Source organism: Rhinatrema bivittatum, chromosome 4 (assembly GCF_901001135.1).
Source record: "Rhinatrema bivittatum chromosome 4, aRhiBiv1.1, whole genome shotgun sequence".
Lineage (NCBI taxonomy): Eukaryota > Metazoa > Chordata > Amphibia > Gymnophiona > Rhinatrematidae > Rhinatrema > Rhinatrema bivittatum.
Window position 1 is genome coordinate 462,437,926 of NC_042618.1, and position 23,125 is coordinate 462,461,050.

A 23,125-nucleotide genomic window follows, 5' to 3' on the forward strand; every position below is an offset into this window, starting at 1 on the left:
CAACGGTCTTTGGCATTGACTGTAAGGACATGCTGGAGTGCCATGCCTTGCTGGTTTTCTTGTGAGGCATACAGTTGTGCTGTCAGATGAGCAGTATTCTGGTTATAAGGCAGATTATCTTCCAGTTATATTAGTAGATTTTACAGGATCTATCGAGTACTTAAGATTAGGGATGTGAATCGGGCTTCGGACGATTGAAAATATCGTACGATATTTTCAAAATCGTCAGAAATCGGGGGCTCCCCCAAAACGATAGGAAAACCCCAAGAAATTGTTCGTGGGGGTTCTCTTATCGTTTTGGGGGAGGGCGGGAAAAACGGCACACAAAAATAACCCCTAAACCCACCCCAACCCTGACCCTTTAAAACTAATCCCTTAGCTTCCCCCACCCTCCCAATCCCCCCAAAAACTTTTTACAGGTACCTGGTGGTCCAGTGGGGGTCCCGGGAGCGATCTCCCGCTCCCGGGCCGTCGGCTGCCACTAATCAAAATGGTGCCGATGGCCCTTTGCCCTTACCATGTGACAGGGTATCGTGACATTTGCCTGCCCCTGTCACATGGAGGGAGCACTGGATGGTCGGCGCCATCTTTAAAAATCTAAGGGATTAGTTTTAAAGGGTCGGGGTGGGTTTTTTGTTTATCGGCTCAGGCGCAGCTGATAAACAAAACCGTGATCGGGCTGGACAAAAAAAAAAAAACACGATGTGAATCGGAACCGGAATCAGAACCGGTTCCGATTCACATCTCTCCTTAAGATGATTTTAGGAATGGCTCATATTGCATAGTCCAATATGTTTAAAATTATTTTTAAACACATTTTTAGTTTTGCAAATGCATACAGTTTTTTATATAAAGGCCCAGACCTAATTTGTCTCCAAGTTTCTGTACCTCATCTCTTTTCTTTCTGTATCCATACTATTCTCTTCCCTTTTTGCCACCTTTTTGTCTCCTTATTTCTCTGTCTGTTCTTCTTTTCCTCCCAACTTCCCTCTTCTCAGTTAGCAATTCACGGATGCTATAAAATATACCAAACCTTTATATCCATATTGTTATATGGATATTGTGTGCAGCCATCCCTTTAAAAATAATTCATTTTAAATACATAATATATATACACACACATCAGTTATTAGGAGTGCTGCATTTGAATGGCATTTTTATTTTTGTAAGCCTTTGGCTAGGTTTTTAAAGTTGTTTATGATGTATATTTTATTTAAGGTTTCATTTGTCAAAACTTTTCTTTTATATTCTTCCTGAAAGACAAATCCTTATTAAACAGGGTTCTTTTAAATTATAGGATAGTGAAGTTACTATTCGTGACAAAAAAAAAGGAACTTCAGAGATGTTCTGGAATCCTACATTAGATGTAAGGCATTGCAGGTTAATGCGATGTACAGTGCAGTGTGAAGAGCAAGGGGAGTTTGAATCATCACGGTAAGCTCAAACCACAGCAGAGGAGAGTCACACACTGCTTTAACAATTTAACAATATTTCTTAATGGCTTGAGAACAGCTAGTCATGTTTGTATTTAATTTTTAATCTCGCTTCCTTCAGCAGCTCTCTCCTAACTTCTTTGTAAAGAAATAAATTTGCTCACAAGAATATTTTTCATTCTTTAAGGAGAGTATTAGCAGACAGGTAAACCTACCTTATGTTTAAAAAAGCTATTCAAGAAAGCTGACCATTATCTCCTTTATTGGTACCTAACACTTCATCCTTTGGATGTTAAGAATCAGTTTACCTGCATGTATTCTGGGTCCTAGACTGTCTTTCTATCTGTCACACTTTAAAAAAAAAAAATCCTCTAATAAAATAATATTTTAGTGGATTTAACAATGTTAAGGCCGACCTTCATAATAAGCATTCAGGCATTAAATGCCTTCACTTGCCTTCAGGGTTGTTATCCAAAATTGACCTTAATTAGATATTGTACCCCAAGCATAAAAACTTATTTGATTCTTTGAAGAGTAGTTCCAATAAGATAGTAGATAAATCTTAGTGCACCTGACATGGGTCTGTGTTTCAAAAACCATCTACTACAAGGGAAATTCCCATCAGTGGTGTTATCTTCATTGTTTAGATTCTTCATTAGTTATAATGAGGACCTTCATTCCAAGACAGCATTTACTCTAAATTGGCGCTGCTTTGGAATGAAGGTCCTCATTATAACTAATGAAGAATCTAAACAATGAAGATAACACCACTGATGGGAATTTCCTTTGTAGATGGTTTTTGAAACATAGACCCTTGTTGGGTGTAGTAACATCTAGCCGCTATCTTATTGTAATCACTCTTCAAAGAATCAGGTTTTTTTTCTGCTTGGGGTGCAATATCTAATTAACGTCAATTTTAAATAAGGATCCTGACTGGTTTTTACTTGCAATTTTTGTAAACATTAAAAAAAAAATATGCACACATTTTGAGTACACAAACCGATGATTATGTATAAGGCAAGTGAAGGCATTTAATGCCGGGAATGCCTATTCTGAAGGTCTTACTTAATGTTGTTAAATTAACTAAAATATTGTTTTATTAGAGGATTTTTTTTTAAATGTGCTTGTTGGTTGTCCTCTAATTTTGACATTTATAATTGCTGAGCAACTTGACGAGGTCTTTCTATCTGTTACAACTCATATCTCAGATTTACCAAAGCGGTGAAAACTATTAGGAGAGAACATTTCCTAGCACTGTGGTTCCCAAACTGGGGGTCATGTGTTGTATTTTTCTTAAGGCAAGCAAAGGACTGCTTCCAGTGCCTCTATCCACCTCCATCACATGAGTAGCAGATACAACTAATAGCAAGCCCACTCTTTTCTTAAAAGATTCTTATATCTTCTAGCTGACGATATGACTACAATGAGAACGATGCAGGTGTTGATAGTGCTGATCCTCATCCTGCCCTGTCACCCGCCAGCAGCCCAGAGAAGAATGGTTGTTGCTGTCACCTGTTTCTCTCACCCCACACCCACTACTGGCCTGCCCTCTTTTCTTGGAACCAGCAAGAGGAGGAGAATGATGGTGCCTTGATCTGAGGAGTCATCCTCTGCTGCCTGGAGTCAGTGTGTTGAACTTTGAATTGAGTGCAACACTCTGGCTCTGGTCAACAAGGAGGAGGAGAAAGTAGCTTGAGGCACCACTCCACCCCTCTGCCTCTTGCTGGCTACACTCAGTGGCAGTGGAGGAGAAGAGGTGTTTGAGAGAGGGGATCATGTGGGGGTGGGGTTTGAGAGGGGATCAGCTTGGGGAGGCAAGAGGGTATGCAAGAGGTAATTTCTTTTAAAAAATATATATATATATATATTTTTATTATTTTTTTTTAAAATAATATATATTTATTTATTTATTTTTATTTAGGTGTTTTATATACCATCTTTCCAAGATTAGATCACAATGGTTTACAAAATCATCATTTGGTTTCTGGGTCAACATTGCCATTTTAGATCAGCATTCATATTCTGGGTTAATACAAACAGCTAATATATAGCCGAGGTCCTATTCATGCATTATCTAGTTTCATGCCTTATATAGTTTCTTATCTAATTCTAGGTCAACACAACATCATCAAGTATGCATTAATTAAGGTATTATTTCATTGCGATCTACCTATGGAATGACGGTATATAAAAAAACACAAACAAATGTATTCATTTATTTAGAACTTTTCTATACCAACATTCAAGGGAATATCACATCGGATTACAATGAACAGGGGTAACCAGTAACTTTAGGATATAATAAATTACATGTAATGAAAGGGAGCTAGAACTGAGGGGAGAAAGGGCTGGAGTAGCAAAGTCAGGTGCATGCGAGTTATGGTAACGAAATTGAATGTTAACATTTGTTTACGCTAAAAATAACCATTATTTACAGTAGATACAGTAGATACAATCTGCAGGGGAGGAGGGGGTAGCTGAGATGTAGCTGGGAAGTAGGATCTGCGAGGTTAAGTGAAGGCTTGAGAGAACAGCCATGTTTAAGAGAGATTAAGGGAGGAGGAATTAGCCTAGTGGTTAGAGCAGTGGGCTACAAACCAAGGAGACCAGGGTTCGAGTCCCGCTGTCGCTCCTTGTGACCTTGGGCAAGTCACTTTACTCTCCATTGCCTCAGGTACAAACTTAGATTGTAAGCCCTCTAGGGAATGTAAACCGATGTAATATCTCAGATCGAATGTTGGTATAGAAAAAAAATAATAATAATATATAGATTTACATATTGGTTATAACACAATACTAAAATGTTAAAAAAAACATAATGAATGTGTTTTGCTGCTTGATTGACAATCTGCACCCCTGTGAATTTGCAAATGCTGAAATGTGATTATATCTAATAAAATTTTGGAAATCACTGTCCTAGCACAAACCACACAATAGAGAGAAATGTATATTTTAATTGGATTAAATATTATTTTTACTTCCAGATGATGTGTATAGTACTATACAGTTGTACTATGTAAGAACCTTTCTACATAGCTGGTGTTTAGTCAATGGTATTCAATTGCTGCTTTGATCGCCCTTGTAGAATGATGCCAAACTGGAATAGGTTATGGCCTAGTGGATAGGGAAACTGGTTAGGAACCAGAAAGCTATTGTTTAAATCCCACTTCTTGTGATTCCAGTTCCTTTTAAGGTCGATTTTAAAACTCTGGCGCGTGGAAATCCCGGCAGATACGTACATGGCTGGGCCGAGCGCATTTTCAAAGCGGCCTGGCCACGCGCGAATCTGCCAGTAGGCGCAAAAGTGCCAGCAGAGCAAAAAGGTGCGGAGCAGGGGCCGGCCGGGACAGAGCCATTTTGTGCTGTCCTGGTGACTCACGTGCCAGCAGCTGGCCAGCGCGCACAGTTTACTTCACCTCAGAAGATGAAGTAAGTTGTAAAACAAAAAAAATTCTAATAGGAGGGGGTTAGGGGGTCGGATAGGAGAGGGGAAAAAGAAGAAAGAGTAGCTAGGGTGATAGGGAAACGGGATGTCCTGATTACGTCGTTGAGCATCTTTTAAGAAAATGCTCCCCCTTATGCGCCATGCGCGCATACATGCGCACGAGCATCAGATTTTATAATGTGCGCGTCAGCATGCACATGTTATAAAATCGGCGCATCCATGTGCGCGCGATGGAAACTTCACGCACATGGACGTGCATGCACGCACTTTTAAAATGTACCTGTTTATCTCCCTTTGCCTCAGGTGGATTGTGAGCGCTCTGCATAGACTCATTGCCTGAATGTCATTTGTTGAAAAACGTCCTGACTTTGGGTGCTCTGTAAATGCTTAGATACAATTTGTGTAAAAAAAAACCCCAAAATGGCTAAAATAGCTAGATAATAAACTCTAATTACTTTGCTGTGTATTTATTAGATTGTACCGTTAGGATACCTATTACAGAAATATTGATTTTGTTAGTCTTGTGCTTTAACTGTTTCTGTCTTGTAATATTTGTAGACTTTGGCAGCATGTAACTCGAGCGATCATCAATAAAGACCAAACAGAAGCTACTCAAGAGAAGTTTATTTTGGAGGAAGCCCAGAGAATGTCTGCTAAAGAAAGGAAAGTGAAAGGTGAAGAGTGGACTTGCAAACTGTTTGAGAAGGATCCACTAACAGAAGAGTGGACTTACAAATATGCCGAGTAAGAGAAGGAAAATCTTTCATTTGTAGCCCAACTAATCATTAATCTAACAAGGATGCTTCTATTTCTGGATACAAACATGGAGCAGTATTCAAGGGAAACACAGTTGCTGCTGTGCTATTCGACCTCTGAGGATTTATATCCTGAAATTGAATTTGACTAAAATGACAAAAAATTTGTGTAGTCATCAGAGTTAACTAATGCTGCAGCACAAGTCAGTGAGCTGCATGCTTTTTTCTCTCCTCACTAAAGCAGCCTAAAATTGAGCATTAAACTGTCTAAAACTTTACTTTGAAATCCTGGTTTTGGACAGATTAAAACAAAAAATCAAGAGAACTTTTTGGACAGACATAGACATGTTAAATAAAGAGTTATGATCAAGAACTAACAAAGAGAGGGAAAAGGATCAAAGTCCAATCAATTAACCCCAAATGTTGGAAAGAGGAATACTTAGCCAATTCGTCATGAAATCTAGATTTAAGTGCTCCCGACATGAATCATGTTTCTATTGTAGAGAACAATCTTCCTCAGGGGATATTTCTCAGTATTATTTACTTGGAACGGCCAATATTCTTCAATACCCGGACAAACACTGTCTCACCCAACACTTTCAAATATGGCGCCAATTCCAAAGCAAAAATCCTTTATGATATTGTCATTTGCCATTATTTGGGTTTGATGCTATTGATTGGACTTTGATCCTTTTCCCTCTCTTTGTTAGTTCTTGATTATATTAGAGAGGTGTTCTGCTTCTTTGCTTTTTGATTATTCAAATAAAGAGTTATGTGCATAAGTGGGCTCTATGCACATGTGAATTTTCAGAAGCCTAAAAATCTGTGTATAACTTCAAGTACCTAAAAGGGGCGTTTTGGAGAAAATTTGTTACTTGCAGGTGTATCATATGTTTCAGAATGTCGCAAATGGCATCAGTAACATCAGTTCCAAATATTCCATCTAGGCTGCAACATTGCAAGCATTACATATTCCAGTTGGCTACCAATGTGTGACATTTTTTATATTCTTCCAAAGATGTTTGCTCCCAGGGATGGGAGGGAATTATGGGAACTTCTTAAAGGATTTAAAAATGAATAGCTTAAATATAAGATGACAGAATGATATGCAATGAGTGCTATGATCTATTCTGCCACATGTATTACCAAAATGCTACTTGGCACACTTAAGTCATGTGACTATGAAACTGTAGTGCAGTGAACTACCCAGGGTGAGCCCAAGTACTGGAGCAAACTGGGCACCTATCTAGAGCATCACAGTTTTGGGGCTAGCACCATGGCACTGTAAAAGGACTTGCAGCAGTACACAGGACATGCTGCACTAGTTCTTCCATCCGTCAGTGGTGAGCCCAAGTCCCAACCCAGAAGCTCATGATGAGGAAGATGGGGGGTGGGGAGAAGAGCATAGAGGTTCCTCCTCACTGTGTCACCTTGCTATAACTCTGTGCCTAAGTGCTGCCTCTATGGCCTGACATCCCAGATGTTCCTGTCTTAGGTGGCAGAGGGGGGCATCCATGGGTTGGCTCCCATAAGTGGCAGTAGTGGGAGGTCCGTGAGGCACAGGTGCTCTTTCCCATAGATGATGACAGCTAGGAAGTGATGCGCATAGCCATAGAGAGCAGGGACGTTGCATGCAGGAGGGACTGAACCAGTCAGCAGTGTTGGATGACTTGGATTGCGGCACCCCAGCTAGGAGAGAGTGAGGAGGATGACAAGACAGTTGACAGTTATGTAGCCAAGTTTGTGTTGGAGCCTGGCCCCCAAGTGCAGCTGGTAGGAGGCAGTGGGGATGTAGGAGATAAATGGATATTGCTGTGGTAAGGGGAGGGGAGAGAAAGAGAGAGGGATGTGGCTGAGACTGGTGAAGAGAGAAAAGGGGATGCTGCTCAGGGTGGAAAAGAGAGGGACTGCTGGGGCAGGAGCTGCTGTAACTGGGGGGTGGGAAAGAAGTTGCTGGGGCTTAGAGGGATAAGAGGGAGCTGCTTAGAATGGGGAAAGGGATCAGGGTAAGAAAGAAGAACTTAAGGGGTAAAAGTTTTTGGGACTGGTGGTACTGGGGGAATAGAGAGAGGCAGGGGTTGCAGTTTCTGCTGTGGATGGTGGTTAGGAAAGAGGGGTTGTTTGGGGTAGGGAGAGGAAAGGTGCTGCTGGACCCCCAGAGTTGGGGAGGGGAGAGATGCAGTGAGGAGGAGAAGGGATCTGGATGCTGGGTAGGGAGAAAGAGAAAGTTACCGTGCCATGGGTGCAGATGGAGAGAGAGTGGGGGATGCTGTGATGGAGCTTCTACTGCCAAAAGAAAAAGTTATGTGCCACTGCCTAGCTCTTCTGTTAAGCTTTCCTGAAGTAATTTTGATGTCCTTTGCCCATTTGTTGGGGTTTATTTATGCATTCTCACAAGACAAGCAGGATGGTAGTCCTCACACATGAGTGACATCATCAGGATGGAGCCCAATCACGGAACACTTTTGTCAAAGTTTCTAGAACTTTGACTGGCACCTACTGGGCATGCCCAGCATGGCACTAACCCTGCATCCAGCAGGGGAGGTTCCCCTTCACTCTCTTTTTTTTCCATGCAGTATTAGCCACATGGGTTAAGGAGCTCTCTAAAGATTCCTGACAGGAATTTTCCTCACGGAACTTCTTTCAAAAATTTCAAAAGATTTTACCCCATCCGGGGTCCCCCTATCGAGTCTGTAGTCTGCGGTCGTAAGGTAAGGCTTTACCCTCATTTGCGGTCGATTCCCATCGAGTTTTCCCTTCGGGGGGTCTACCAGCCATCGACCGCACCGCGGCTAAATTTTTGTCGAAGCCATGGTGTCGGGTTTTCATCTGTGCCCCGAATGTCCTTGGACAATGTCCATCACAGACCCGCATAGGGTTTTTGTATTGTGTTTGGGGTCAGACCCCGATGTCTTAACTTGCACCAAATGTGCCCAAATGACATCGAAGGGCCATAAGGCTTGCTTAGAGAAGATGGAGCTTCTCTTTCAGACAAAACCCCCGACTCCATCGGCCGCTTCGACTTCGTCTGAGCTGGTGCCCTGCCCACCTGGCACCGACTACTCTGAAGGCGTCGACTTCTTCCTCATCGGCCCTGGAGAAGGACCGAGAACATTGTGAGAAGTGTCAACACCGTTCATCAGAAGGCTCAGTCCGCCGATCCAGGCAAGCCCTCGGCATCGGCGTCAACAGAGCCACTGGCTAAGAAATCCCTTCCAGAGAAGGACCCCATCCTCCTCTGCGACTGTCACCGAGGCATTCCCCACCTTCATTGGTGCCGGGAGCCACGACTCCACTTTCACCGGTGGACCCTCCGGCTACACCAGCGCTGCCTCCTACTCCAGAGCTGGGGTTACACGCCCCAGGCTTCCGCGAGGAATTGGATCGGATGATCCAAGAAGCCATTGGAAAGGCGCTGCAGAGCTTCCAACCTCCATTGACGCCGGCACTGATGCCAGCTCCGGTCACGGACCCGATTCCCATGGTGATCGCACTGCTACTGGGCAGGCTGGATGCGTTGATCGGTGCCCTTCCACCGGTAGAACAGAGGACACCGGTATGTCCCACGCCTTCCACCCTGATTCCTTTGTCATCTCAGGACGAAGAAGTGCCGAGGCTGGAACCTATGCCCGGACCGTCTGGGGTCCTGCGACTGACTCGCCCGTCAATGTCACCGATTCCATCGGTGCCTATTCTACCATCGATGCCACATCGTCATCTATCGGTGCCGCCGTCGGTGCCTCCTCCGGTTCCATCGGTGCCTAGACCGGATCCCTCAGGAATAGCACCATTCCTTCCTTCTGGAGATCCCATGGGAGCCAGAGACCAACCTTACGATCCTTGGACCCTTCCCACGATACCGATGACCTGCCTTCAGAACCATCTCCCCCTGAGGAGAGAAGACGTTCTCCTCCAGAGGACCTGTCCTTTATTAATTTTATAAAGGAAATGTCTGAAGCCATACCATTCCAGCTTCAGACAGAAGAGGACTCCAGCCACAAGATGCTGGAAGTGCTCCAATTTGTAGACGCACCCAAAGAGATCATGTTCATACCTGTTCATGAAGTTCTTCTTGACCTACTGAAGAGGAATTGGGAACATCCTGGCTCTGTACCATCGGTGAACCGGAAAACAGATGCCACCTACCTGGTGCAAACAGCCCCTGGTTTTCAGAAACCACAGCTGGCCCACCATTCTGTGGTGGTGGAGTCTGCCCAGAAAAAGGCACGTCGTTCTAAGCCTCATTCTTCCATACCTCCAGGGAAAGAACAGAGGTTCCTGGATACTTTTGGCCGGCGTGTGTTCCATGGCTCAATGCTCATTTCTCACATTGCTTCCTACCAGTTATACATGACCCAGTATAACAGGGACCTTTTTAAGAAGATCCAGGATTTCTCTGAGACTTTGCCCGACCAATTTCAGGATCAACTCAGTAGCCTGGCTCAGAAGGGTCTAGATGCTGGCAAGCATGAGGCCCACGCAGTGTATGATATTTTTGACATTGCCTCTAGGGTGTCCACAGCGGTTATTAGTGCATGGAGGTGGGCCTGGTTAAAGTCCTCCGACCTAAGACCAGAGGTACAGGACCGGTTAGCTGACCTGCCCTGTGCTGGTGATAATCTCTTCAAGGACAAAATCCAGGAAACTGTAGTGCAGACCACCATGAGACGCTATGTCAGCTTTCTTCGGTGCCCTCTGATTTCTCGTCCACTTCCAAGAATATATTCAGACGGAACTCTAAGCGACCGGCCTACAAGCGAAGGAGATATTATCCTCCTGCTGCTCGCGGTCGCCCCTCCAGGCTGTACCACAAGGGTCAGTCCAGACAATCCCAACCTCAGAAGTCCCAGCCAGCCCCTCAACCAGGGCCAGCTTCAGGATTTTGACTCCTCGCTGGAGAGCATATGCCAGCCTCCTCTACCATCCATACCCTTCGGCGGTTGGTTGTGCCGCTTCACCAGCATATGGCACAAGATCACTACAGATCAATGGGTACTTGCTGTAGTGACTCAAGGTTACCACCTCGACTTCCTAACTATACCAGCGGACTCCCCACCTCTGCTGTTGTGGGGATCATCCGACCACGCCCCTCTTCTAGAGGAGGAGATTTCATCCCTCCTCAACTCCAGGGCGATAGAACCAGTGCCCTCTCCCAACAGGGGCAGAGGTTCTATTCCTGGTATTTCCTCATTCCAAAAAAGTCAGGTGGCATTCGTCCCATTCTGGACCTACGCGCCTTGAACAAGTATCTACAAAAGGAAAAGTTCAGGATGGTAACCTTGGGCTCTCTGCTTCCTCTTCTACAAAGAGAAGATTGACTTTGCTCTCTGGATCTCCAAGACGCATAATACACATCTCGATCACTCCGTCTCATCGTAAATTCCTTCGGTTCCTAGTCTGCCACCGACATTTCCAGTACAGGGTACTGCCATTCGGCCTGGCGTCTGCACTTCGAGTCTTTACCAAGTGTCTCGTAGTGGTTGCAGCCTACCTCAGGGGTCAAGGTGTCCATGTCTACCCTTATCTCGACGTTCGGTTGATAAGGGCTCCAGCTCAAAAGGGTGCACTAGCCTCCTTCTAACTCTCCATACACTGCTGTCTCTCGGGTTTCTGGTCAACTATCCCAAGTCCAAGCTAGTTACATCTCAGACCCTATCCTTCATAGGGGCCAACCTGGATATACCGTACAGGCAAAAGCCTTCCTCCCTCATGATCGAGCTCGTACTCTCACGTCACTGGCGCAATACCTCCAGACTTGAGATTACTCAACAGCTCGTCATTTCCTCACTTTGCTGAGCCACATGGCATCCTCGGTACATGTCACTCCGATGGCCCGCCTCGCCATGAGAGTGATGCAGTGGACCCTGAAATCCCAGTGGGTTCAAGCTTATCAGCCAATGTCCAGCATTGTCCACGTTACCAAGCAGCTCCGCCTGTCGCTGGCCTGGTGGATGCAACACTCCAATCTCCTTCAAGGCCTTCCTTTTCAGGCTTCAGAACCTCAAATTACCTTGACGACTGACGCCACCAACCTAGGGTGGGGGTGCTCATGTCGACGGCCTGCAGACTCAGGGAACCTGGTCTCCAGAGGAAGCCAAACATCAGATAAATTTCCTGGAGCTTCAGGCGATCAGATATGCCCTCAGAGTTTTTCAGGATTGCCTCTCAAGGCCATCCTGATTTAGACTGACAACCAGGTGGCGATGTACCTCAACAAGCAAGGGGGAACGGGCTCCTACCTCCTGTGTCAGAAAGCTGCACAGATATGGGCTTGGGCCCTTTCCCACTCACTGTATGTCAGAGCGACATACTTGGTGGTCATGGACAATGTTCTAGTGGACAAATTGAGTCGCACCTTTCATTCGCACGAATGGTCTGTCAACCCCATGGTAGCGGACACAATCTTCCAACGTTGGGGTTATCCACACATAGACCTCTTTGCGTCCATCCACAACCGCAAAATACAGAGCTTCTGCTCACTCACTTGCAGCCGCCACTCACAGCCGAGGGATGCTTTCGCCCTCTCATTGTCCAGTGGTCTCCTCTACGCTTACCCTCCACTTCCACTCATCTCGAAGACTCTCATGAAGTTACGGAGGGACAAGGGCTTAATGATTCTGATAGCCCCTCACTGGCCACGCCAAGTCTGATTTCCAATCCTCCAGGACCTATCAGTACGCCGGCGCATACCTCTGGGGGAGGATCTGGTTCTGGTAACTCAGAACGACAGGTGCCTACGCCACCCCAACCTCCAGGCCCTGTCCCTGACGGCCTGGATGTTGAAAGGTTAATACTCCAACCACTTAACCTTTCAGAGTCGGTGTCCTGAGTCCTGGTAGCTTCACGAAAGCCTTCCACGAGAAGGTCTTATCGTTCTAAATGGAAGAGGTTTATGGTCTGGTGCACTTCCATGTCCATAGACCCCCTTCTCTTGTTCCACTGCGAAGTTCCTGGACTATATCTAGCACCTGTCAGTCAGGCCTGAAAACTTCCTCTATAAGGGTGCATGTCAGTGCGGTAGCTGGTTTCCACATCGGCCTGGGGGATGTCTCTTATTTCAACACAACCCTTAGTAATATGCTTCATGAGGGGCTTACTCCACCTAAAACCTCCACTTCGCCCTCTGTCCCCTGCTTGGGACCTTAACGTGATTTTAGGATGGCTCATGAAACATCCGTTTGAGCCTCTCCACTCCTGCAATCTCCGCTATCTCCCCTGGAAAGTAATTTTTCTTCTCGCTATCGCATCTGCTCGCAGAGTTAGTGAGTTGCAGGCATTAGTTACCTACCTGCTGTACACTAAAATTCTACATAAGAACATGCCATACTGGGTCAGACCAAGGGTCCATCAAGCCCAGCATCCTGTTTCCAATAGTGGCCAATCCAGGCCATAAGAACCTGGCAAGTACCCAAAAACTAAGTCTATTTCTTGTTACCGTTGCTAGTAATAGCAGTGGCTATTTTCTACGTCATCTTAATAGCAGGTAAAGGACTTCACCTCCAAGAACTTATCCAATCCTTTTTAAACACAGCTATACTAACTGCACTAACTACATCCTCTGGCAACAAATTCCAGAGTTTAATTGTGCGTTGAGTAAAAAAGAAAAAAAAATTTTTTTTACCAAAGGTAGTATCGGAATTGCATCTTAATCAATCCATCATCTTACCTACTTTGTTTCCCAGGCCCCATTCAAACCCAGGAGAACAGACTCTACATTCCTTGGACTGTAAACGTGCCCTAGCCTTCTATCTAGAGCACACGTCAGCCCACAGAAAGTCCACTCAATTATTTGTGTCTTTCGATACCATCAAATTGGGAAATCCAATGGGAAAACAGACCCTCTCCTCCTGGTTGGCGGACTGTATTTCCTTTTGCTACCAGCAAGCAGGCATTCCACTACAAGACCATGTAAAGGCACACTCTATCAGGATCATGGTGACCTCAGTGGCACACCTCTGTTCGGTGCCACTTACTGATATCTGTAAGGCTGCTACCTGGAGCTCTCTCCATACTTTTGAAGCCCATTATTGCTTAGATAAGGCTGGCAGGCAAGATTCCATCTTTGGCCAGTCTGTTCTACGCAACTTATTTTCAGTTTAACTTCCCAACATCCTTCCAGCGACCAATCCAGGGTTTCAGGATGCCCTCCTATCCAAATCTACCCCTGTTGTGCCTGTTGCATGTCTTTGGGAGCATTTGGTGCATTGCTCGGGCATCCTCAGCTCGCTATTCACCCATGTGTGAGGACTACCATCCTGCTTGTCCTGTGAGAAAGCAGAGTTGCTTACCTGTAAGAGGTGTTCTCACAGGACAGCGGGATGTTAGTCCTCATGAAACCCACCCGCCACCCCGTGGAGTTGGGTTCGTTCACATTTTCTTATTTTATTTTTCGCACGTACTTCTTGCTATACACGAGACTGAAGGGGGACCCCTACTGGATGCAGGGTTAGTGCCATGCTGGGCATGCCCAGCGAGAACTGCCGAGCCTTCCCTGCCAATAGCCCAACAGCCTGATTTAGAATTATCATGCCTCCCTCCCACTCTCCATTGTAAATAGTACTTTATTTATTTATTGTATAAAGTAATCTATCTTAGTTCTCCCCCTCTTTTTTTCCTTCTCCCAGTTAAGGCTACCTTGTTAGAATGTAACTTTCATGCTCCTTCAAATTGTCACTTGTTATATGGTTGGTTATAGTTCTACTTTGTTCGATGTAAACCGAGTTGATTTGATCTGTATCAAGAAAGTCGGTATATAAAAGCCTTAAATAAATAAATAAATAAAATAAATAGGTGCCAGCCAAAGTTCTAGAAACTTTGACAAAAGTGTTCCGTGATTGGGCTCCATCCTGATGATGTCACCCATGTGTGAGGACTAACATCCTGTTGTCCTGTGAGAACACCTGTTACAGGTAAGCAACTCTGCTTTTTCATTTTACGATGTGGTGTTTTATTTTGATTATATGGAGTATTAGTGGGGGGAAAAATGTCAAAAATGACTAAAGCAGGATTGCCAACTCCAGTCCTTGAAAGCCAAAAATAGGCAGGGGATAACCACAGTGAATATGTATTAGATAAATTTGCACACAATGGAGGCAGTACATGCAAATCTATTTCAAGCATATTCATTGTTGATATTTTGATAACCTGCCTGTTTTTGATTCTCAAGGACCAGAGTTGGCCATCTCTGGACAAGAGGAACAAGGGCATTAATGTGGTAAAGCAAGTTTGCTTAATCTAAATGGTGTTTTCCAAAGACAGGAGAATGAAATTAGCCATTACATGTGAGTGTCATCCGGTGGCACTGAATGGATTCATCTCTCCAAGCTGAGAATGTGCAGAAGTTGCCTTGTGAGCCTCCTCAGTCTTTATCAGTTATTTCTAGCTATGTAGTAGACACTCCAGGGAGGTGGACGAGTATTCCATAGCTAATTCACCCTGCTCTGTATGGAAAACCCCATTTACAGTAAGCAAACTTTTTCCATTGATATGCAGGCTGAATTAGCCATTACATATTTGGGAGTCCCAAGCTGAGGACTGTGTTTACTTAGTAAGCAGCATAGCCCCAACTGTGGAGGGTAGACTACAGCGAGAACTGATTTTTACAAAACTGCTTGTCCAAATTTACTGTCCTCCTTCGAGAGGCTATCAAGACAGTAGTGGGGCGTAAAGGTATGAACTGAAGATCAAGTTGCAGCTTTCTAAATACCTTCAATGGGTACCTCTTGAGCAGCCGTGGTTCTTGCTTGATGAGCCTTCAGAGTCTGTGACTTGCAGTCCTGGTAAGGTACAGCAGTGATGAATGCATTCAGCCAGTTAGACAAGGTATGTTTGGCAATCAGTACTACCCAACAGACTAGGTCGTATGAGACAGTTGAGAGGTTTTATGATGTGGCTGAGTTAGTTTCTTGTAATACTTATTACAGAACAATGATAAAGAAAAGAAAGAAAGAAATAAGCCTCTTTTGCAGTTCAGAATATGTGGGGCTTTTTCACCTCAGACAAAAAATGACTGAAGAAACTAGCTTGGAGAGATGAGTCAGTTCAGTGCCACTGGATGACATCACCCACATGTAATGACTAATTCAGCCTGCTTATCGATGGAAAACTAGTGGAAATGTAGGTTTGCTTTGGAATTGGTTCGTTGGTAGAATTGATGGTGAGTATGTGTGTGAAGTGTTTGTTTCTAAGTTTATGTGGAGATGTGTTTCTGGATAACTGTGTTGGAATTATCTGCATGTCAGATGTTCTCCTATCTTCGCGACAGACTGAAAGGTGAGAGTGGGATGAATCTAGGTTGTATGTCAAGTAGAGATGTGAGTGTATTGTAGTTGTGTGTGCGACAGTGATGCATGCCAGGGTTATAATGATGATTTGAGTTTTTTAGTATGCAGTTTCTAAGTAGCCGATGTAATAAGCCGCAGTAAACCATCTGCAGGTTTTTGTGTGCGTTATTGCGCAGGTTTTCCCGTAGTCTTGCTTTTAGTGCCAAAAAAACCCATGCAAAAACTCTTGGTTGGTTTGGCACAGGTGCATGCAAATTGCAGAGTAATAGCCTAACTAGCTATAACCCTGCAGTGCAAAGAGGTGCACCAGCAGGGAACCCATCTAATACGTCTTACTACCACAGGAAATGTAATGCCTGCTCAAAAGCAGGTGTTAAACTTCCCGTGGCTGGCCTGAACAATTCTCCCCTATGCCTTACCCCCCGCCCCCCGCCAATCCCTATCCAGCAGGCTGCCAAACCCCAAAGTCTGACCCACTGGACCAAGTAGTACGGTTCCAGATACAGGGGTCCTCTCATTAGTACAAAGTTGAAATTAACTGTCAGGTCTCTGAACCCCAAAGTCTGGCCTGATGAGCTCAGAACTTAATAGTAGAACTGTTGGCAAATGCAGTCAGCACTGGTACTTATCTTTCAGCTTGAGGAGTGACAGTGCACAGCTGACAGTTTGTCCAGGATGCCTAATATCCTTGCACTAGCTCTGGAGCTATCTGTTACCAAGAGTCAACAGAAATAGTATCTCAATTATCTAGATGTATGGAATACACCAAATCTAACTAGCAACTAATCTTCTAACATGTTGCGCAGTTAATATAGGTCATTAGGGCTTACTATACATTTTTTGTTCTGGTGTGTTAGAACAGTTTTTACAATAGTTTCTTTCCTGACAACCAATTTAAGGTGAGAGTTAAGAGAGCAGGGGATGGTTATGGGTGTGGGATGATTGAAATGTATGGGGAGGGTATTTAAAGATTATTTTGTATGATGGTTTTATGCTGTATGTTGCATGCCAATGTTTTGTTTATGTCCACCGCTTTGGTTGGACCATTTGACTTATAAAGGCGGTTTATAGATAATTAAATTAAATTTCTCTGTGTTAGAAAATGGACATTCTGGTATCTGCTCCGAGCTCTTGTGCTGAGAAATCTGCCTCACCAGGTAGTTTGTGTTTAGATTAAAGAATGTCCTACTGTCTCAGCTTATGATAAAACAGTCCTGTAAGAAACGTGATGCAGTTTGAGTGGTGTAATATCCCTTCCTTCTATTGGTAACCTTTAGCACCAGGCCATGGGATCCATTGAATGATTTGATACAGTTTGAACACGACGGTGTCATCCAGACAAAAGTGAGACATCGGACGCCAATGATATGTTCTAGTAGTGTAAGTAATGTCAGGAGAGTTACTATGCACACACCTTTTTAAACTAATCGGAAGAAACACCTGAGCATATCAGCTGATAGATGGCAATGAATGTGCAAAGCCGAGCATTTAGAGCTAAGCATTTAGAGCTGGGCATTTTGGCAGGCATCAGCACAGGAGATGGAAGCTACAGCATATAACTGGTAAAAAAAAAACAAAAAAAAAAACCACCTTGAATGTAGGTTTCTTTAACTGAAAGAACTATTCCCTCCTTGTCTGAGTAATCTTTGATACTATTTTTGTTAAAAAGAAACATTGATCTTTGATATTCCAAAGTCAGTTCTAATACATAGATATGGATTTTATTCTCTTCTTTCAGTTATTATCTTAAAGGTTGTCCTAAATGTTTGAATTTCAGGTTTATGGTCCAAAACTAAAGCACATAAGCGGTCAGCCAAAGATATCAGAACATGGCTTTTCTTCTGTGGAGCTCGATAACCAGGACTCATCTGGGAGTGAAGGTACACTGATCATCAGTGAAATAGAACTTCGCACTTGGCTCAATTTGACTAGCCAAAGGCGCTATGTTTTTTGGAGCTTTTCTTGTTTCTTTTTTCTGTAATTGCTTACTTTATTTCTGTTTTCTATCTCTAGCAGCGTTCTAGACTTTGTCCTCCTTAGCAAGAGACAGAAGAGCCACTGCAACCATAAAGCAAAGAACTGACAGAAAAATCTCACTAGAAGTGGCCTAAATCAAATTGTGCATAAATATGCTGGTGTGTCTGGCCAGTAGTATGAGTAAAAGATAGTTAAGACTCTTGCTTATATCCAAATACTAACCAAAAAACATGTCTTTAAAAAGATAAAATCTGAAATGTAGCTTTACTACTACATTCTATAAAGGTAGAGATGTGTGGCTGTTTGGATAATTATCGGGCAAGTAACATTTTCTATGACATGAAATCAAAATAGAATGAGCAATACTGAAACGCAAATACTTTTCCTTCTTTGAGAGAACAGAGATATTGTTGATAGGTCTCCTGGATGCTTTGAGGTGATAGTTTAAAGTTCTTCCTGTGATATTCTGAAAAGCATATGTTTGGTACCACTGACCTTTAATTTTCCTTCATCTCTTTTTTTATCTCTTACTTTGTCTGTCTCTCTCTCTCTCTCACGCACACACACACCTACCTTACATCTAGAATCTTGCCTCTGTATTCCCTTTAAATCATTACTGAATGAGGGCCATTTTTACTTATACAGTATATTTGGGGGGAGTACACACAGAAGCCATTTAGCATACAAAAAAATGTGCTATGAAATAAGACGTTAATGTGAACTTTAAATAGGTCTCCAGCAACATTAGCAGGAATCTGCTAAAAGTAGTGCAAGAACGTCACAAAGTAATTAGATTTAAGTGAGTACAGGAATAACGATACGCTCACCTGCACGGACGCCTGCTAATGTCTAAAATTTTACACTTGTCTTGGACAGATGGTAGCATGCCAGCAGAGCCAACACACTAACCTGTAACATGTACATACAAAATTTAGTACATTCATGTTAAGTGACTTTTTAGTGGGCATGTGATTTTTACTGTGTGCATGCTAAAAATGTTCTATAATGTGTATAATAGAATTTTATTTGCCATAACATACAATCTTACAATTACATTCTGCCATATAATTTATAAAACATGCCACAAAGTTGCCAAATTTGCTGGAGGTGTGAGGATAAAGGGAGATTGAGGTGAAGGCTAGGGTGTGTAAAGTCAAACCAGGTTTGGATGCGTTGTATATGGAGGCAAGTAGTTTCATACTTTCTCCCCTCCTCTGGTCCCTTCATAGTTTTCCTTCTTTTCATGCTACTCCTACATTTCCTCCACCTTGGCAAAGCCATACATATTCTCCTGCATGCTGCAATCTGTCCATGCAGAATCCCTTCACTTTTATCACAAATACCAGGTTTCCTGATCTTGCAAGACTTTTCTGAGCCCATGCAGGAGAGTTTGCAATGTGGAAACTTATACAAAATATGAGACGCCTGGCAACCATGCGGAATATATATTTTTATTGGTTCACAGTGTTTAATTAACATCAGTGTCTGTGCTACTCTGCTGGGATTAGCTTTGCGATTTGGCTACTAGAATACTGATGTTTTGGTCTCCTATCTAGAGCAACTAGGATTCAGGTAGACACAACATGGGAGACAGGACACCCGATAGCTTTAATGCTGGAGTGTGTCCAACTGCCAGAAGGAGGGCACTTTAAATTTTTAGTCTTCAAGGAGTTTTTTATTTTTTTTAATCCTCAACCTGCAGGAAAGCTTAGTTTGCATGGTATGATCACCAGAGGTGCATGGATGACAACCTAACCACTTTCATTAGCACGCTATCTAATGAGATAGAAATGAATTAGAGGTAGTATAGATTTAAGTCCAACTGACAAAAAAATGGTTATAAAATTCTTAAAAGTCCTTGCAAGAATATACGCATACTAGCAGTCAGTTGCTGGGGTTGCAGTTCTCTCTGTTTTAATATATTACATTTCTTCTGAATATTTTTGTAGCACAAATTACAACGCATAGTACAAGAATAAGGAAGAAAGGGATAGATCTTGGTGAACTTCAAGCTGCCATTGAATATATAAAACAAACACAAGAAGAAATTAACAGGTAGAATGTAATTATAAAATAGATGTGGTTAATGTTAAGTTTATTTTGTTCATTGTTTTATTCTAAATACAGTAAATGTTTCCTAATATTTACATAGTAGATATAATGAAAATGAACTGGCATAAATGCTGTTACTTCTGCTTTTGTGGCCCTTGACAGATTGGTTATATAAGGCTTATAAAAGTATAACACACTGGTTGGACAACCTGGTTAAGGGCCATGACTCCTGAATTAAAAACCCACTTTCACTTTATACAGTTATTAAACTGTGTATAAATCTATCCAGTGATAATTGGAGAATAAAGATCTCCTTCCCCGCACCTCTAGATTGAATCAGGTACACTTTTCCCAGGTTCTGAGGTAGCCATAGTCCCTGTCTGTCACCCAGAGGACTGTAGCTGAAATGATTGTGCTAGATGAGAGGGGACATAGGGAATTAGAAGGAGGAAAATTCCTGGTTAGTTTCAAATAAAGGCTTATGCCATGGTAGCCTAAGCGAGTTGGGTTCCAATTGAGCTTTAAAACCAAAGGAACAGGAGAAAGTTGCTAAGCACAAGATAAAAAAAAAAATTTCTACATAGGCCCAGCACCACCAGGTGTGCAAACCATGCAATTGGACAGGGCAGCACACCCGGGAGGGTGGCGTTGAGAGCAGGAGGGGGGCCCGTGCTATTGCTAGTGGACCCGATCCACAGAAAGAAGCAGGAGGTCTGTGCAGCCGCCGGTGGCGCCCATCCACCAGTGGTGGAAGAAACAGGAGGCTAGAGAAGAAGATGAAACCCGTCCTGCAGCTCCTCCTCATGTATTGGCCCTGCGGTAATTCAACACTCGCGGTACTAGCATTTCCTATATTTTCATCTCGCGGTGCATGAGATGAGAATATAGAAAGTGCTAGCATCGCAAGTGTTGAATTACTGCAGGTCCAGCAGGCAGGAGGAGCTGCAGAACGGCTGATTTCCCAAAGAAGGTGGCACAGGCTGGCAGTGACAGCAGCAGCAGAGGAGGAATGATTCGTGTGTGTGTGTGTGAATGGGAGGCTACCTGGATTTGGGGGCGGGGGGGTGTGAATGCAAGGCTGCCTGGGATGAGTGTGTGTGTGAATAGGAGGCTGCCATGAATGGGAGCCTGCCTGGGATGAGTGGAGGTGTATGGGATGTATGCTTGTGTATGAATTGGGAGTCTACCTGGGATGGATGTGTGGATGTGTGTGAATAAGAGCCTGCCTGGCATATGTGTGTGTGTATGAGAGCCTTCCAGGGATGGGCAGGGAGTGGGGGTTATGTATGTGAGAATGGGAGCCTGCCTGGGATTTAAGTGGATGTGACTGGGAGCCTGCCTGGAGGGTGTGGGTGTGAATGGGAGCATGTCTGGGTTGTGTGTGAGAGAGAGAATGTGAACTGCCCGGGAGGGGGGTGGGTTGTCTGTGTATATGGAGCTGCAGGCGGATCCCAACCTGCCAGCAGCTGAAATGAAGAGGAGGGCCCAAGGCTGCAGGCAGATCCCAACCAAAGAAGAGCTGGAGACGCCTGGGGGTTTGTATGAGCTTTTGTGTGTGTGTGTGTGTGTGAGTGTGTATATATATATCCCATTTCAACTAATCCATGACAATTTCAGGGTGACTGGAAATCCAAAGTTTCTGGGTATGGAGAGCATGAATTTTTAAAATCATTTTTAGCTTTATTTTTTGGGTATTATTTAATGGGTCTACTGTTTTGAAATATTTTATTGGTGTTTGGGACATTTAAAAAAACTTGTGTATGAGTTTTTAATTATTTCATCTTTTATTCATTACCTTTTTTTGAAATACATTTTTTGTATTATGATTATGTATTTATTTTATTTCTTGATTTTATTATTTGAAGTTTAAGGAATGGTGATGGTTCTTTTTTTCTCATTGTTGCACTGCATAGAGTGTCTGGCTTCTTGCGGTTTCCAGTTCAGTTTTTGTCTGTGTGTTTGTATTTCTACTTTATGGTTGCTCTATTCTGTATTTGGTGAGGGTCTGTTTATGTTCTGCATGTGTGACTGAGGTGAGGCATTCTCCTAATAGGAAGTGTTTTAGGGCTTTCAGAGAGTCAAGCCAACACACAACACACATTACAATAGGCCTAATACCATATGGGTTCCAAGTGTGTTTTTGCAGGATTTCTGGTTGGCATCACAGCAGTAAGTGATATTTTACCTCAGAATACTGTACTTTGATATTTATCATGTAAGATGTTATAAATGCATAACTCTTAACTGTGTGTGTGGAGCAGGTTGGGGGCGGGGGTGTTATGCAAGGTATAAGGTTTGTGTAGGGCACCTAATACCCTTGCACCAGCCATAGGTTCCGGGTGGGGGGTGATAGTTTTTAAAGTTTGTTTCACTGGAGGGAGCTGGGCTTTTTTTTTGGGTGGGCTCAGGACAGACAATAAATGAACGAGAGAGGGCAGCATAGTAATTCGCACAAGGCAGCAAAATTCTAGCACTGACCCTGTTTCTGTATCAGAGGCTATTTAGTATGCAAGTAATAAACAGTATAGTCATATCTGTTTGATAAGGACGTATTTGAACCGCTGTTATACCATGCTTTGTCTTAAGTGTATATAAATCTAAATTGTTAGGATTTCCATGAGATGCTTCAGTGGATTGGCTTTTCATCTCTGCCATTGTTCAATGGCCTTCATATGTGAGATCTCCTATGATAATGACTGCTATGTGGGAGTAGTGGATTCCACTTGCATTTGAAATTTTAAAAGTGATATCTGTGATAGTGCGGGTGCCATCAACATGATCCAGCAAAGGAAGAGAAATTCATCTCCTCTTGGAGCTCAAAGTATAACTTCATGGAATATGAATAAAATTCTCAGCAGCCTCCGCCTGTTAAAAAAAAAAAAAAAAAAAAAGATGTCAAAGGAGTGGGCAAATGATAAAATCTTCAAGGGGTAGTTAGTCTGTAATAGCCTTAAAGACTGACACAAGCTTTCAAGGACAAAGGTCCGTTTCATCAGATGCATTATGGACTCTTGTCTTTAAGAGCTTATGTCAGTCGTTATGATATTGTTTGTGTAAATGAGGCGCTGCAAATTGTAAGATGAACGTTTGGCTCCATGTTGGTACTGATGATACAATTTGGTTTCCAAAGTTGTGTAATCATTGAGACAACCCCAGTGCTTAGGATAAGGGGTGGAAAGA

The 23,125-nt window shown here is 43.3% G+C and overlaps 1 protein-coding gene across 1 annotated transcript in view; it reads left to right on the forward strand.

Moving 5' to 3' along the window:
• The window catches only part of OSBPL8 (oxysterol binding protein like 8), a 370,739-nt gene that overhangs the window by 341,571 nt on the left and 6,043 nt on the right, over window positions 1-23,125 (forward strand). The window contains exons 18-22 of the mRNA XM_029597145.1: window positions 1,298-1,434; window positions 5,437-5,622; window positions 17,194-17,296; window positions 17,694-17,796; window positions 19,843-19,948. Coding sequence (XP_029453005.1) covers window positions 1,298-1,434; window positions 5,437-5,622; window positions 17,194-17,296; window positions 17,694-17,796; window positions 19,843-19,948 — 635 coding nt within the window. The remainder of the gene's footprint in view (window positions 1-1,297; window positions 1,435-5,436; window positions 5,623-17,193; window positions 17,297-17,693; window positions 17,797-19,842; window positions 19,949-23,125) is intronic.